At 40.4% G+C, this 18641-nt stretch overlaps 1 protein-coding gene across 1 annotated transcript in view; it reads right to left on the reverse strand.

Annotated features, from left to right (window-relative positions):
* The window catches only part of HCK (HCK proto-oncogene, Src family tyrosine kinase), a 30933-nt gene extending 12966 nt beyond the window's left edge, over positions 1-17967 (reverse strand). Inside the window, exons 1-3 of the mRNA XM_075276954.1 lie at positions 17683-17967; positions 1523-1553; positions 529-628 (exon numbers count right to left, since the gene is read on the reverse strand). Coding sequence (XP_075133055.1) covers positions 529-628; positions 1523-1553; positions 17683-17796 — 245 coding nt within the window. The 5' untranslated portion in view covers positions 17797-17967. The remainder of the gene's footprint in view (positions 1-528; positions 629-1522; positions 1554-17682) is intronic.
* Positions 17968-18641: the final 674 nt, after the last annotated feature.

Below are 18641 nucleotides of genomic sequence, written 5' to 3' on the forward strand. Positions count from 1 at the left end.
GCGCTAGAGGTTTAGTCCCCAAAATAGGTGTATTCTAACACTGTCCATGTGAAAGTTTAAAAAAAAAACAAAAAAACAACTTACCTGGCTCCTGGTACTCCTGGCACCTGCGCATTTCTTTACTGAAGAATATAATAGTAGACTGTGAAGCTGAGGTGTGCAGATGCCAGAAGCACCAGAGATTATTCCCATAAGTATACATTTTATTCATGGACGTAGGATAATGCTAATTGGGACACTAAACAGCAAATAGTGTGTGTATTAATGAGGTCTTGTCATTACAGACACTTATCCCTTTTCCACAGGGGTACACAACGTCATTTTTGAGACCCCCAGGTATCTGACATTGATTCACTATCCGATGGGTTACTATGATGAGCCCACATTTTGGAACACTCATGGGTTTCTGTATGCTATGCTGAGTCTTATTGAAAGACATAATTGTGTGGGATTCTACAGCCTTGACCAACTGTCAGTTTCTAATCTCCCCAAAACTCGCTCCCACTTCACCAAAGAATGGTTACTTACTCCTCAAGTAGCTGTAAGTTATCTCCTTTCTGAAATGTCAGATCATCTGGGTGCACAGCATCATAATCATACAAAGCAATGAGAATGACGGGATCGTTGCCTGCAAGCAAACAAATATCAGAAAATCCACTGCAGCACATCCCCATCAGTTGTTGCTAAACTGGTGTGTTGATCCATATACCTAAGCCTATCATATGTGATACTGTCTGCTGGATCTAAACTTATGGTGAGCAAGATTGTCTCCTGTACTGCTATATCTAAAATTATCATTTGTGATTCAATCTGCATAGCCTGTGTATCTAAGCATATCATGTTTAGAACACAACCCATATATACTCATTAATAAAACATGGATAACTAAATTTATCATGAATCTGCTGAGACTGCCTGTAGCTAAGCCTATCATGTGTGATCATATCTGTAGAGACAACAGGGGGAGTTTATTACCCCATCAAGGCCCTATTTTTGCCCCAAATGTGTGCCACATCCCTCAATCTGCCCCTAGCTCAGGATGAATGCGGGAAGAGTGGGACAGTCCGTAACAGGGGCATCTTGGCCCAACATTTTTATTATAACCCATGCCAGTTTGCTGGTGTGAGTTTATACAGGAAATCTACACCAGTTCCCGTCACGTGGGTGCACCTGATTTATTAAGATAAATCTTAATCTTGATGAATCTTAATACATTTGTCATGCCTTGCACTTGTCGAAAACACAAATGTATCTCAACTCTCATGTAATGCTGCTTGTTGGATAAGTGCATTGATGCTTTTTAAGCTTTTGCATCTAATTCTATCATGTGCAATTGTTTCTGCTGAGTTAGTACCATGTGTAATATCACATGCTGATCTTCTGTATCTAAGCTTCTTATGTGTTATACTGCCTGCTGAGCTACTGCATCAAATAACCACACATCACTACATTTATGACATGAACCGAAAGAAGCCATTCAGTTGTGTTGGGGAAATGCTTTCTATTGGAAATAGTCACTTACCCGCTCCGCTTGTGGTCTCTTTCTGTTTATTCTGCAAAAATAATCAATATACACACAGGAATCATTATTTAATGAAAGGGCAAGACACATCATCATAGAAATATCACAAAGAATGACCAAGAAATACTAAACAGGCTTAAATCAAGTGCTCCCCCTTCACCCATAAAAACCCAGGAGGGCAAAAACCTTAACAACCATACTTGTAGTTGTTAGTGTATAGCACCCAGAGCATACAGTCATGGCCGCAAGTGATGACACACTTGAAGTTTTTCCATAAAATGAAGTATTTCTCCCAGTAAATTAATTTTATTTAATTACACAGGTTTTGTTATACACATGTTTATAACCTTTGCCTGTACTGGATCAACACAAAAATACTCAAAAAAAAAGCAAATTGGACATAATTTCATACAAAACTCTACAAATGGGCCGGACAAAATTGTTGGTGTCTTTTCAAAATTGTGGAAAAATAACTTTGTTTCAAGCATGTGATCCTCATTCAAACTCACTTGTGGCAAGTAACAGGTGTGGGCAATATAAAACTCATGCCTGAAACCAGATAAAAATGAGAGATGTTCACTCAATCTTTACATTGTCTATGTGTGCCACACTAAGCATGGAAACCAGAAAGAGGAGAAGAGAACTGTCTGAGGACTTGTGAACCAAAATTGTGGATCAACAATCTCAAGATTACAAGACCATCTCCAGAGATTTTGATGTTTCTTTGTCCACACTGCATAACATAATCAAGAAGTTTACAACCCTGTGGCACTGTAGCTAATATCCCTGGATGTGGACTGAAGAGAAAGGCTGCAATGCAAGATAGTCCGGATCGTGGATAAGCAGCCCCAATCAAGTTCAAAAGAAATTCAAGCTGTCCTGCAGGCTCAAGGTGCATCAGTGTCAGTGCGAACTATCCATCGACATAAAATGCTGTGGAAGAAGACCCAGGAGAAACCAACTGCTGACATAGAAACTGTAAGGAAATTGCTAGACAAGCAATTCCACAGTAGCTGCTGGTGAACCCTGGGGAAAGGAACATGACAAGACAGTGAGCCCTAGGCTGAGCCCCCTCCCACCCCTGCCTACTTGCCTCACTCCCTAGGTGGCAGAGGACAACTGGTCGACAAAGCCCTCCCTAGATATAGTGATAACACAGAACGCAGACAAGCTAAACAACAACAAAGGGAGGTCAGCTAGCCAAGGGGTCGGTAACAGTCGAGCAACAAAGTACAAAATCGGAATCCAAGGGAATAGTCAAAGGTAAAGCCAAAAGTCAGAGGTCAGTAATACAATAGAAAGAGAAGTAGGAAGCTAGCAAGGACAAAATCACAAGTCAAAATAGCCAGCAAACCTGTGTGGGCTGACGACCTGTATACAGGAAGCCCAGGACCCAACTCAGACTTGATTAGTAGAAAGGCTGTCACACAGGCAAAGCTAAAATTAACTATTAAGCTGGGTTCACGTGGGGATTTTTGGACTGGATTTTGACGCGGAGGCCGCCTCCGAATCCGGTCCAGAAAACATCTAGCTGCGACTGGATGCCGCTGCAGTGCACCAGCATCCAGTCGTGGCATTCCGCTCTGTATTAGGCCCAAATGAATGGGCCTAGAGTCGGAAGTGAGGTGTCGCGCTGCGGACGTTGCGGCGGATTCCGCAGTAAGAAAGAGCAGATCCCTTCTTTTTTCCCGCGAGAGGCACAAAACCACTAGTGGAAAAAAGTGAACGGCTCCCATTGAAGTCAATGGGAGGCGTTTTTTGGACAAGATTCTGAGGCGGATTCCGAGTCAAAATCCAGTCCAAAAATCCCTGTGTGAACCCGGCATTAGATGGACAGAGGGAATCAAGGTGCATGAGATGCGTGTGGTGGAAAAATCAATTAGAGAGGAGAAGAAATAGGAGAGTGTTCACACAGAGCAACAAAATCTCTAAGCAAAGAATCAAACTGAACATGCCTCTTGTGCCATAGCGTGCGAGCATAGGGTGGCACAGAGACTCCAACAGGCAGAGACATTACGCAGACATAAAAAAGCTAGACAGCATTTGGCCAAAATGTACGTGAGTAATCCTTCTGGGTAAACGTCTTGTGGACAGATAAGACCAAGATAAAGCTTTTTGGTAAAGCACATCAGGGCTGCCATGACTGTATGACTCCTCTCTTCTGATAATATTATCGGTGTAATGTTTATCAGTTACTGTATGAATGCAAGAATGAATGGGCCATTTTACCATTGACCCATAGATGCACACTGTAGAGATTAGTTATAAAGACAATTTGGGGAAGTGTCAGAACTTCTGCTCATGGGTGGAATGAAGCAATCGGGGTTTATAGCAATAGCTTCCTACATCTTTAGCGCAATGTTTTGCAAAGATGTCACATCCGCTTGTAATTAGGGAATTTCCAGAACCTTGGTTTAATTTCCCTGAAATCATTATAATGATTACAATTATAATCTCCACTTTTTGCAAGACAATAATATTTTGCAGTGAGAATAAGGAAATGGAATTCCTCATGTAGAAAAATGTCTACTATAGCATTACTGGTCGGTTTCAGGAAGGGCTCTGAGAAATTGTGTCCACTCTTAGTTCCTGCTTTGTATCTATTTCTGTTATGTGAAAGTCCAGATACTACTTTAGCCTGTAACCTGTGTTGCATTCCCTGTCCAATATTATTGTTGCAAGCTCTCATATTTCATTTATTCATACTATAAACCAGGTGACATCAGATACTTTTGCTATTAGGAAGGGCAGACCACAGAGTATAATAATCGGAGACCCGGGGGAATAAAAACATAAAAAACTACTGTTACTTACCTGTCCCCCGGCTCCTACGCAGTCTTCACCACTGCCTTCTCCGCTGCTGTACTTGTTCAATGACATCGGACGTCACATGACCCGGGACGCAGGCCGGGTTCATGTGACGTCAGAGACGTCAAAAAGGACGTCAGGAAGGAGGCCTGGCAGGATCGTGGAGAGGTAAGTAACATGTTTTTTTTATGTTTCTTACCTCTCCCGGTCCGCCAATCATTATACTTGGGGGTCCGAAAAGACCCCCGAGTATAATGATGGCAGCGGTAGCGGCTGTCACCGGGCCCCTAATGTCCTGGGCCCTGTGGCAGCTGCCTCCGCTGCTATGGCGGTAGTTACGCCACTGCTCACACATAAAGCTAAGGCTACACGGTGACTTTGGCCGCAACTACTATTGTGTGACCAGAGATCACCAAGTTGCCTTGCGACTTTCTAACACATGCTAGTGAATGGAGTTGCATTGGGTCCCCAAAAACTTTTATGTTTTGTATATTTTTTCATTCCACAGAGTCACATGATGACTTATTGTTTGCAGGACAAATTGTACTTTGTATTTGCATTCAGTATCCTGTATAATATACTAGGAAGCTGGGAAAAAAAATTCAGAATTACTGTGTTCACTGTCTGGTAAAATTACATGTTACTTGTACAGTATTGTACGGGTCAGTATGATCATGGCAAAACCAAATTTATATAGTAATTGTAATGTTTTGTTACGTATTAAAGGGGCTTTATCATTGGGAAAAGTCATTTTTAAATAAGCACATACTCGTATAGCCTTTAGAAAGGCCATTCCACACCTACCTTTTGTATGTAAATCCCCTCAATAGTTTTTGAATGAGCCCATTTTTATTCATATGCTAATTAGCCTCCAGGGTGCACATGAAGTTCTGAGCGAGCACTGTCTCTGCTGTGTGCTGTGTGTAACAGCAGAGAGATGAGCAGTAGCAGTAGCAGCCTGTGCTGTACATACAGCAGAGAGGGTGCACGATGAGACTTCCGGAGTGCATGCTGGAGGCTAATTAGTATATGAATAAAAACGGGCTTATTCAAAAACTACTGAGGAAATTAACATACAAAATGTATGTGTGGAATAGCCTTTCTAAAGGCTATGCAAGTATGTGCTTAGTTAAAAATGACTTTTCCCAATGATAGAGCCTCTTTAAAAAATATTAAAAACTTTGCAAAATAGAAAAAAAAAATGTGTCCCCATATTGAGACACCTATAACATTTTATATACTTTTGTGCATGGAGCTGGGTAAGTTGTTTTTTTCATGCCGAACAAGGTGATGTTTTTATTGATATCATTTTGGGGAAGTTCTGATGGTTTGATCTCTTTTTATTCCATTTTTTAAAGGAAGCAAAGTGTTGAAAAAACAGCTATTAGACCTTTTTGATTTTTCTTCCCCGCTGTGTTGTTTACTATATGGGTAAGGGCGGGTTCATATCTGCGCCCTGTCTCCACTTTAGCCAATCTGGCGGGTTTCCGTCTTCTGTCCCGAGAAACTGGACAGGGGACAGAAACCTGGTGGTCAGTTTCCTGACCAGTTTCTCGTGGCTGAAGACGGAAACCCGTCAGATTGGCTAAAGCGGAGACCGGGCGCAGATGTGAACCCGCCCTTAAAGGGATTCTATCATTGAAAAAACGGTTTTAAACTATTAGCACGTAGGAATAGCCTAAAGGTACCTTTATCTTGAAGGTCTTCTTTTCTTCTTTATGCTAATTGCGCTCAGAAAACACAGGGGGCGTGTCCTCTGTGCTATTAGCACAGCATTACAACACCGCCTTTCTTCTGCTCCATCCGCCATTCTCCTACTCTTCTCTCCTCTTCTTACAGGAGACTACTGCAAAATGGCCAACAAAACAGCTGACTGCGCTTGTCCGTCGGCCATTTTGTGGTGGTCTCATATACAGTCCTATGAAAAAGTTTGGGCACCCCTATTAATCTTAATCATTTTTAGTTCTAAATATTTTGGTGTTTGCAGCAGCCATTTCAGTTTGATATATCTAATAACTGATGGACACAGTAATATTTCAGAATTGAAATAAGGTTTATTGTACTAACAGAAAATGTGCAATATGCATTAAACCAAAATTTGACTGGTGCAAAAGTATGGGCACCCTTATCATTTTATTGATTTGAATACTCCTAACTACTTTTTACTGACTTACTGAAGCACAAAATTGGTTTTGTAACCTCAGGGAGCATTGAACTTCATAGCCAGGTGTATCCAATCATGAGAAAAGGTATCTAAGGTGGCCAATTGCAGGTTGTTCTCCTATTGAATCTCCTCTGAAGAGTGGCATCATGGGCTACTCAAAACAACTCTCAAATGATCTGAAAACAAAGATTGTTCAGCATAGTTGTTCAGGGGAAGGATACAAAAAGTTGTCTCAGAGATTTAACCTGTCAGTTTCCACTGTGAGGAACATAGTAAGGAGATGGAAGACCACAGGGACAATTCTTGTTAAGCCCAGAAGTGGCAGCCCAAGAAAAATATCAGAAAGGCAGAGAAGAAGAATGGTGAGAACAGTCAAAGACAATCCACAGACACCTCCAAAGAGCTGCAGCATCATCTTGCTGCAGATGGTGTCACTGTGCATCGGTCAACAATACAGCGCACTTTGCACAAGGAGAAGCTGTATGGGAGAGTGATGAGAAAGAAGCCGTTTCTGCAAGCACGCCACAAACAGAGTCGCCTGAGGTATGCAAAAGCACATTTGGACAAGGCAGCTTCATTTTGGAAGAAGGTCCTGTGGACTGATGAAACAAAGATTGAGTTGTTTGGTCATACAAAAAGGCATTATGCATGGTGTCCAAAAAAAAGCAGCATTCCAAGAAAAACACTTGCTACCCACTGTAAGATTTGGTGGAGGTTCCATCATGCTTTGGGGCTGTTTGGCCAATGCCGGCACCGGGAATCTTGTTATAGTTGAGGGTCGCATGGATTCCATTCAGTATCAGCAGATTCTTGAGAATAATATTCAAGAATCAGTGACGAAGTTGAAGTTACGCCGGGGATGGAGATTTCAGCAAGACAATGATCCAAAACACTGCTCCAAATTGACTCAGGCATTCATGCAGAGGAACAATTACAATGTTCTGGAATGGCCATCCCAGTCCCCAGACCTGAATATCATTGAACATCTGTGGGATGATTGGAAGCGGGCTGTCCATGCTCGGCGACCATCAAACTTAACTGAACTTGAATTGTTTTGTAAAGAGGAATGGTCCAAAATACCTTCATCCAGGATCCAGGAACTGATTAAAAGCTACAGGAAGCGACTAGAGGCTGTTATCTTTGCAAAAGGAGGAGCTACTAAATATTAATGTCACTTCTCTGTTGAGGTGCCCATACTTTTGCACCATTCAAATTTTGGTTGAATGCATATTGCACATTTTCTGTTAGTACAATAAACCTCATTTCATTCCTGAAATATTACTATGTCCATAAGTTATTAGATATATCAAACTGAAATGGCTGCTGCAAACACCAAAATATTTAGAACTAAAAATGATTAAGATTAATAGGGGTGCCCAAACTTTTTCATAGGACTGTAAGAGCTAGAATGCTGTGTCCATAGAGCTGGAATGCTGTGCTAATTGCGCTTTCTGCAAGCCGCCCTCCTCTGGCACTCTGGGGCTCTGATTTCTCCCCTTCTCTTGCAACCCGTCCTCCATTCCTTGTTGTTTGTCCCGTGTCTCGTCTTCCCCCTGTATTATTATCTCCTCTGTGTTTTTTGTTTTGTTCCTCCCCTCCCCTTCTCTCTTGGGTCATTTCGACCCTGCTGATTTTTACTGGCTGAGCCTGTCCGGGGTATTCCCTGGCTGTTTATTATGTACCGGCCCTATCGGGGCCTTAGCTGATTGTGTTAGCATAATGCCTTCCCTTGTTATGTTTTACTCTCTGTAAAAGTTCAATAAAACTTGATTAAACTTAATTGCGCTGAGCGCAATTAACATGAAGAAGGAAAGAAGAAAAATTCAAAAATGGCGGCACGGACCTTGTTTATAGGGAAAGGGGGATGATTTAAACTTTCACATTTTGTGTGGGTTTTTAAAAAAAAAAAAATTAAAACTTTTTTTTCTTTTACTTTTATTTTCAGACCCCCTAAGGACCTTAAACCTGAATACTAATGTACTGTAGTGTACATGGAAATCTGTTCATTTCTATAATACACAATCTATGGCAGTGTATAATAGAACTGATGTAATGACAAGCCTGGGAGCCTTCCATAGACTCCCAGCTGACATGGCAACCAATCACATTTCGTAGGGTGGCGATCGGTTAAAGATGGCAGCGCCCATGGCACCAATCGCAGCCTTTAGTGGCAGGTCCTGGCTGTATTATACAGCCTGCATCTGCTGTGTATGGAGAGGGCTCAGCTCCTGAGCTCTCTCCATACATTCCCATGCAGCCAATAACGTACAGGTCAGTCAACGCCGCAATTTGGCCGCAGCAGAAACACCACGGTAGAAATCGCTGTGTTTTACAGTACTTGCAAAGTGGATGGAATTCATGCAAATCCCATGCTCACTTTGTGGAAAAAATTGCAGCGTGGACACGCTATGATTTCCAAAACTGTTGCAGTTTTGAAAATCGCAGCATGTTAATTATATCTACGGAAACGCCGGTGGCTTTCCCATAGATATAATTGTAACAGAAAGCCACGGAGGAAAACTCTGTGACCTTTCTGTTCAAAGCGCTGTGGGAATAACCGCAATGCGATCACCTCACAGTTGTTCCCACAGCGCTTTAGCGCGGCGGTTCCAGCCCATGGGGCCTTAGCCTAAATTGCATGTTTTTGTGGTCTCTTTCTGCCCTACACTTCATTTATGAAGCAATTACACTTTTTTTTCCAGGTATTATGCTGCTGTCGCCATTTTTACTTTTTGTCGATAAAAGGGGGCCTAGTCTAAATGGAGATCCTTTTTACACTGTATTTATGGCTTTTTAAAAAGGAGCAAAATAAAAAGGCTAAAATACCCTCCAGCACATGGGCAGTGTAAAAGAGCCTACAGATCAGACTGCAATCGCACATGACTTATAAAGGTGCATCTAAACTAACAAGGAGGTGCGCCTACATCATAAACAGGTACCACAGGGAAACTACTCTTAAAAAATGCAGAACAAAACAACAAAAAAACTCAACACATCTTTAATTTATTGTTTTTCATAGCATTTTTTTTTAACTGAATTTCACTATGTGGGGCACATCTGGAGATTCGGCCGCAGAAAGTGTCATAAATCAATGGAGCGAAAAGTCCTGTACATTACTGCATTTAGAAACTGCGCACCGTTCTTCAGTGCTGCATAAAGCCAGCCATAGACAGCGCTTTGGCCACACAGGATATCCTTTATAATTCTAATTAATTCTGGCTTGTGACTTAACCACTGGTTAGCAAGCCCAGGACAATAAATCAGTAGACACCAATATTGCAACACTACACCCTTGAATACTAATACTAGGAAGCTATTGAACTACACACCAGGACTAGGATGCTAAATTTATGGACTCCAGTACTGGGAATCTACACCACAGGACATCAGGACCAAGACACTAAACCACTGGACACCAAGATACTAGACAACTGTAGACCAGGGAGATTAATCGGATTAAGTGGCAACACAAAGACCTTAAGGGGCGGTTCACACTTGCACTGGTGTCCAGGACTTTGTTTCTGGCTAAAAAATACGGTTTTCCTGTGGACAGGCTGTAGGCGGACACGGGCGGTCACCTTTCTCCTGCTGACACACTGACTCTTGGTCACATGAACAACTCTGCTATACACTATGCACATGCGTCATAGACGTCATAGACAGCCAGAGCTGCAGCAGGGGAAAACTTCCAGCCATACGCTGCAATCTGCAAAGCTAAAAATGAGGTCCCCCAGGACACCCCCACCTATACAATAAGCATGCTTAGACAGTGCAGTGACTAGACAGAAAATTTGGTTACAATGGATGTACTTGAAAAAATTCAGATCTTTTGCACGTCAATTAAGTTCTAGCAAACAATCGAAAAATATATTATATGAGCTGCCACCCCATTATATTAAGTTTTACATAAGAGGAAGTTGGGGAACTGTGGTTTCTTAGTCCCATACCTCTTCTTAGAACCTGCTGTTAAATGGTGCAATATAAAGAGGCTTGTATGTTGGCTTAGTGAAGGAGTAATACAATGATGAATCGGGACAACATGTCACACAAGCATGCCATTCAACACATGCAAAACGGATAAGGCAGGATGCAAAACTCTCCTGGATGCCTAATTTTATACCCTAGTCAGTGGTGTGAAAATGAATTACCCCATGCCGCCTCTTTACAAGTGGGCACTCGAACCCCTGACTCAGAATAAAATCAGTGCACCTATGATTTAGGCAAAAAAAAGGTTATATATTATAGAAAAAGTAGAGTGGTTGGACATCTCAACAACCATTTACATAGGAATGGCTTGTGACATCATTCATTTTCAGCAGATTCCAGTTCATTGCTACTCTTAGCTAGGGTGCTTTTTTTTTTCTGTGTTTTCTGCCCTGTTATGCTGCCCTCACCACATTGGCTTTTTGTTGGAGAAAGGGGAGATGCCCCAAATGGAGATGCTTTTCACGCTGTATTTATGACTTGCGCCTTTTTAAAATGGGGCAAATGCCCTCTAGCACATTGGAAGCGTATCTAAGCCTGTCAGGTTAGACGGCATTAATAAGGGGCAAATGCACAATTTTTTAGCAAAAAAAGGGCCAATTGCTCCTTTTGAGAAAAACAGAGCCCAGTGCACATGACTTATAAAAGTGCATCCAAGGCCTGGTTCACCTCTGCGTTTGGTAATTTGGTCGGGGAGTCTGCATGGAGACCACCCGAACGGAATACTGAATGCATTGGCAAGTGGTGAGCTTATGAAATAGCACATAATGGGGTCCATGTGTTTTCCGCATGGTGTCCGCACGGAACATGCATAGAGAAAAATACGTCATGATCTACTTTCCTGTCCACATGACTCGTACGGAGACTGTGCAGAAAGCTTTCACTGCTCACCGCTTGTCAATGCGTTCAGTAGTCTGTTCGGGGGTTCCCATGTGGACTCCCTGAACGGATTACCGAACGCAGATATGAACTAGGCCTAAACTACTTAACACATGTGCACAACATTTAACAAGGAGGTTCGTCTGTATCATAAATAGACACCACAGTAAAACTAGTCTAAAAAATAATAATAATAATAATAATAATAATAAAGAGAAAACAAAACGATAACAAAAAGATACCTTACAAAGAAATAGTCACCTCACACAATGGGACTGAGAGCTCTGCTCACAGGAGCTTACAATCTATGAGGCAGAGGGGGTGATGCAAGAGGTAGCAGGGGCAGCATAGGAGGTAGCATTACTTATACAATGGTCAGACAATTTTGTAATAGAGGTTACTGTCATTACACAAACATAAAACTGTATGAGCCATCACCAGTCGTGTCCTGTAACATGTGGATTGTGCCTGGACTTGTAAAGTTAGTCTCAAATGGCATCATATCATGTGGGGTAATGTGGGAGCGTGAACATAAGAGGATTTGTTTTAGGGAGTCTAATTATGGTATGGAAGGGTTTACATTAGGAATTGTGATAGGCCTGTCTGAAAAGATGTGTCTAGTTTGCGCTTGAAGCTGTAGAAATTGGGAGTTATGGGGATCCTTCACACGGAGTAATCGCGCATGTATTTTTGCTAAATACACTAGTAAAAATACACATGTAAAAATAACACTCCCATTGACTTCAATGATATTTTTTACACGTGTAAAAATACACCTGTAAAAATACGCCTGTAAAATATCATTGAAGTCAATGGGAGACTTATTTTTACATGTGTATTTTTACATGTGTATTTTGCAAAAATACACGCACGTTTACTCCGTGTGAAGGCTCCCTTGATCTGATTATTCGAGATAGAGCATTCCAGAGAATTGGTGCAACACGGAAAAAGTCTTGTATATGAGTGTGGGAGGTTCTGATAATAGAGGATGTAAGTGTTAGGTCATTGAGTGAAATATGCCCAAGTGACGAAATATCACAGGCAATATGAGCATCTTGACCAACGGCATGAAACAAACTCATATGTGTTAGTTTTCAAGGGACATATAGAGGGTCAATGTCTGCCCCTTTTTTGGTCATATATTTTACACATGCTATCATGTCTTCGCTCTATCTGAAACTGAATCTCTCAAAGACTGAACTACTGCTGTATCCACCATCTAATAGATCTATCCCTGATATATCCATTGGAGTCTCAGGCCTTACTATAACTCCTAGGCAGCAGTCCTGCTGCCTCTGGGTTGTGTTTGACACAGACCTTTCCTTCACCCCCCATATCCAATCACTCACATGCTCGCGTGATCCCCACCTCAAAAACATCTCCAGAATACGCCCTTTCCTTACCAGAGATACATTAAAGACACTTATTGTCTCTCGACACATTCTCGCCTTGACTACTGTAACTCCCTTCTAATCGGTCTTCCCCTTACTAAACTCTCCCCTCTACAATCTATTCTGAATGCAGCGTGATGTTTGGTTATGTAATAATAATAATAATAATTTTTATTTATATAGTGCCAACATTTTCCGAAGCACTGTACAATTTGTAGGGTTCAAATACAGACAGATACATAACAAAAAACATCATTTCACACAATGGGACTGAGGGCCCTGCTCACAAGAGCTTGGGGTATTCCCATGAACACAACCATATTTAAATCTGTAGACAAATGTTAAACATTTTTGTAATTAGAACATTACGCAATTTTGGAGAGTTTTAAATTAATTTTTTAAACCAGGGTGACCAGGGCTACCATTAGGAATTGTGGGGCCCTATGCAGCCAAATTTTGTGGGGCCCCCCTTCCTTGAGCCTAGGGCTTGTGGTAGGTCAGACTCCACACAGATTGGTGACCTGCTGAAGGACTTGGATGGGTAAGCCTAGGGCCCCACGTTGTGTAAATGCAGCACTTCTTTGTTGCAGATTTTTGCTGTTTTTTGAGCCACAGTCAGGAATGGCTTGAAAAGGAATCCTATTAATATTATAAATGTGAAAGTTTGTGAGTTTGGATGTTTGTGGGTTTGTGTGTTTGGATGTTTGTTAGTCAATCACGCAAAACCCGCTCAACCGATTTGGCTGAAAGTTTCCACAAACATAGTTAATACACCCGATTGCGCAATAGGCTACTTTTCGTCACAATAGCGCACATACGTTTGTGCCAGGACCCCCACAAAACCCAAACTCACACCACCATCTCTGCAATCTCACACACTTTGGACCATAGCAAGCCACAAAATTCATATTGCCCTCTACAGCCTCGCCCCTAACCCCACACAATCACATATACATATACTTTACCACTTTGCCCCTCACCTTAACGATACTCCAGGAGGCTCTCTTTAACGCTCTGGAGCAGCTATGTTTGCCGACCCCCACCGCTCTGACAATCCGCGACACCGCCCACCCATGTCAATACCCCTAGGAGGTCTAATAAATGCAAAAAAAAAGTTTAAAAAAAAGTAAAAAAAAAATATAAAAACAAATAAAAAGGATTAAAAATTCAAATCACCCCCCTTTCCCTAGAACACATATAAAAGTAGTTAAAAACTGTGAAACACATACATGTTAGGTATCCCCGCGTCCGAAATCGCCCACTCTACAAAGCTATACAAATATTTTTCCTGTTCGGTAAACGCCGTAGCGGGAAAAATGGTCAAAAGTGCCAAACCACCGTTTTTTCACTGTTTTGATTCTGATAAAAATTTGAATAAAAAGTGATCAAAGCAATAACATTTCCTGAAAATGGTAGAACTACAAAGTACACCCGGTCCCGCAAAAAAAGACGCCCTATACATCCCCGTACACGCACGTATAACAAGGTTACGGCTGTCGGAATATGGCGACTTTTCAAAAAAAAAATTTATAACACAGTTTTGCCTTTTTTTAAGGGGTCAAAATGTAAATAGAACCATATAAATTTGGTATCACCTGAATTGTTACGAAACACAGAATACAGGGGACATGTCATTTTGGTTGCACAGTGAACGCCGTAAAACCAAAGCCCGTAAGAAAGTCGCAGAAATGCATTTTTTCTTCAAATCCACCCCATTCTGAATTTTTTCCCTGCTTCCCAGTACATTATATAGAATAAATAATGGTGGCATCATGAAGAAAAATTTGTCCCAGGAAAAATTAAGACCTCATATGACTCTGGGAGCAGAGAAATAAAAAAAGTTATGGGGTTTAGAAGGAGGGGAGTCAAAAACAAAAAACGAAAATCAAAAAATGCCATCGGCGGGAAAGGGTTAACTTCAAATACTTCTGTCCCAAAGTCACTATGTAAAGTTTCTCACAACACCGTATAGCAGCTCAAATACAAATTAACTTCAACACAAAAGTCTCACATATTCTCTGAACAACAAGATACAAAGTTACATTTCATATCCCATACCTTATACACAGTACGAAAACCTTACCCACGCCTGTATATACCCACTTCTACAATCACCGCAGACGAAGTCGCGGGTACCAGCTAGTGGAAAATATAAAGGAAACACTTAAAATTTGAAACAAAAAAGGATGCGCTTCCATAACGTGGGGCCATAGCCTAAAGATTCCCCCCCCCCCCATTAATTTCAATGGCTTTGACAGGAGGAATCCGCCTGAAGATAGGTTATCACACTTTCTTCAAAAAATCTGTGTGACTCCCATTGAATTGAATTGGGGAGTTGGGAGGCATTTTTTGAGGTGGTCATGGAAAGCCCCCTTTAATTTCTGCACTAATATTATTGTACCTACTGTGAAGGTCATAATGTGTGTTGGGAAATATTGAGAGGGCTCAGAAGCTGAGACTCCATATGTGGGGGGTAGCAGTTATTACTGTTTTTTTCACTTTTTTGTATTTTTGTGTATTTTTAAGCCTTAATATGGATTAAAAGTTATATTTTATACGTCTTTCCTCGTAGTGATGCCGATCTATCTACATTTTTTTCTGCAATTTCTTCTTGTTCCCTGGTCCAGGAAACAGATCGTGCACCCCGTAAGGAACTTCAGATTATTCACGGTGAGCTCTAAACTTTCTTTTTTGAATCGATATTATAATTGAATATTATATTATAGGGGGTTCTGCGTGTGCACATTCTGTCGCAGCTTTCTACTCCAGATTAGGCCCAAACGTATGGGCCTATTCCGGACGGTGCTGTCACAGGTGCAGCCGCAGAATCCACCTGAAGAAAGGGCAGGTCGCTTCTTGTCTCCGCGAGCAGGAACAAACCACTAGCGGAAAAGAGAACACTAATGGTCTGCATAGACCTCTATTGTGAGGGAGCGGATTTTGAGGTGAATTCCGCCTCAAAATCCGCCCCCTCTTGCCCCGTGGGAACTAGCCCTTAGAGTAAGTACACTATAATATAGTATATAATATATATGCAAACATATTGTTTTCAGGGCAACAATATACCATAGATCTAGTTATAACCTTTGCAGTGTAATAATATACATGTATATAGTTATAGTGTATACATATATAGCAATATATTATATATCTAGTTATAGCATGTACTTAGCATATCTAGTTATAGCAGTATAATAATATAGTATATTTCTAGATATATTTCTAGATATAGTGCATACAGTGTAATAATATAGCTCTTGATATAGTGTATACAGTATATTTATATACTAGAGATAGTGAATTCAGTGTAATAATGTACTATACATAATTACAGTTAGTATACACAGTTAGTGTATACAGTGTAGTAATATACTATATATCAAGTTATAGCATGTACAGTATAAAATATAGTTTATTGCTAGATAATATACAGTATATTTATATATTCTTTATCTAATTATAGTGAATAGTGTAATAATATACTGTACATAATTATAGCATATATATACTATGCAACTATTTATATTGAATACAGTGTAATAATATGCTGTATATCTTGTTATAGTGTATACAATTTGATAGACTATAGATCTATTTATCGCAAATACAGTGTGTATATATATATATATATATATATATACAGTATATATATATATATATATATTATATATATATATATATATATATATATAAAACTAAAATATATATCCAGTTATAATGTATACAGAGTAATCATATACTATATCTCATTATAGCATATACAACGTAATTATATAATATCTGGTTATAGCCTGTACTGTATGTAAAGAATAATTGAATAATATTCACGGACTGTTATATTTATCCCAATACACCCGCCCCACCCCCACCCCACCCACCCCCACCTCCCCATATAGCAGTCACCAACGAAGAGGAAGATGAGACTCCATGGACTGTTATACCCCAAACCAACCGCCCCGCCCCACCCCACCTCCCCATATAACGGTCACCAACGAAGAGGAAGATGAGACTCCATGGACTGTTATACCTCAAACCACCCACCCCACCCCCACCACTCACCCACCCGAGTCCAACTCCCCCCCCACACACTTTACTAGCTTTGGCAATGCCAAATATCTATTCGGACGTGCCAATAAAGCTTTTTTTTATTTGATTTGATTTGATATCTAGTAATTATATAATATCTAGTTATAGCCTCTACTGTATGTACAGTATAATTGAATAATATCTAGTAATAGCATATACAGTGTAATTTTGTAATATCTAGTTAGTTTGTATAATCTTGGTTCACACCAGTGCTTGAACTCTTTTCGAGGTTTCTGTCCCCAAACCCACTAAAAAATTGTGAAGAGAAAAGTCCTGAATTTTTCAGGCGCAAACCCGGCGGATGCCATTATAGTCCACGGGGTCCACAGTTAACCACTCTTTAAGCGAGAGAGCTTTCTGTTTTTTGGGTCCCCAAGTAGATCTGAAGAACAGAAAGCTGAACGCTAGTGTGAGCCTAGTGTTACAGTGTAATAATATTCAATATATCTTGTTACAGTGTATAAAGTGTAAAAATACAGCACTAGTTATAGCATATACACTGTACTAACATAGTATAAACCTAGTTATAGTATAGAAAGTGCAACAATATAATATATATCTAGTTTTAGTTTTTACAGTGTAAAAGAAAGTATATAGTTATAAGGTATACAGTGTAGTACTATATCATATGTCTAGTTACAGTGTATACAGTGTAATAATATAGTATACAACTAGTTATAGCATATACAATTTGAAACTATAGTATATATCCAGCTTTAGTGTTTACAGTGTAACTATAAATGTCTAGATATATTGTAGACTGTGTACTAGTATACCATACATCTACAGATGTCAGAGTACATATAGTGTAATAATACGCTATATAGCCAGTAATACTGTGTACTCACCGCTCCATTGGGAGATGTGGGATCTTTAACATAATGACCAGGTTCTGTCTTGGGTAGAGGATCCAATATTTTGACTGACACATTAGTAGATGCTTTGGACTTTATGCAGCCCATATTGATGGTACTGTTGTGAAACTGAGGTACAATGGGTGCAGGAAGAGGGTGGCAGTAGCAGTACCAGAGTTGTCCTGATTTTTCTCCAAGACTAATGTTTCCCAGACAGGAGCCTGTTTTTCCCTAGAAGGAATGAATAGGACGTGACATTACAATACAGTACAGGTCAAAAGTGACACTTTATCGGAAAGGCTAATGTTCGAGTGTAAGTAACTTCTCTTTTCAAGAGCTGAATTTACATGAAATGAGCTTCCTTGTAAAAATGCAGAACTAGCTGGTAAGAGACAAACCACAGCGAGCAGACCAGAGACATCACTTAAAGGGCCACTTTCTAAAAAAAAAATGATACGAAATGATAAAAAGAATTGCTACCACAGCTGAAACCTAAGTTAAGAAGTAAAATAAAAGTAGTTGCCAGTGCAGCCTCAATAAGTATTGTCACTCACTCTTACCCTGGGTCCCTAACAGCAATGACTGCCAAAACAACCACCATAGTTACTGTCACACAACTTACCCAAAGTTGTGAACTGTAATGGTTGTCAGTAAGTTTACCCAGGTTTTGAAGAACAGTGTCTGTACTACGATAGATGGTGTCATCCAGGTTACCCAAACTCATGAATGGCAAATCCATAGACAGACACCATTCAGGTTCAGTAGGAGACCTTAACTATCTGATCCATGGCTGCCATACCAGTTGTATCTTGCTTTAGAGTAACAGAGATAACAGGGATAGAGAAACGCTTTAATTTTCAAAGTTACATTAGAACTAAAGTCAACTAATATGTTCGTTCCTGCAGATTTCACTTGCTTTTAGCTTTGCTTTTACTTTGTGCAAGGTAGAAAAT

This window comes from Leptodactylus fuscus, chromosome 6, assembly GCF_031893055.1.
Source record: "Leptodactylus fuscus isolate aLepFus1 chromosome 6, aLepFus1.hap2, whole genome shotgun sequence".
Taxonomy (NCBI): Eukaryota; Metazoa; Chordata; class Amphibia; order Anura; family Leptodactylidae; genus Leptodactylus; species Leptodactylus fuscus.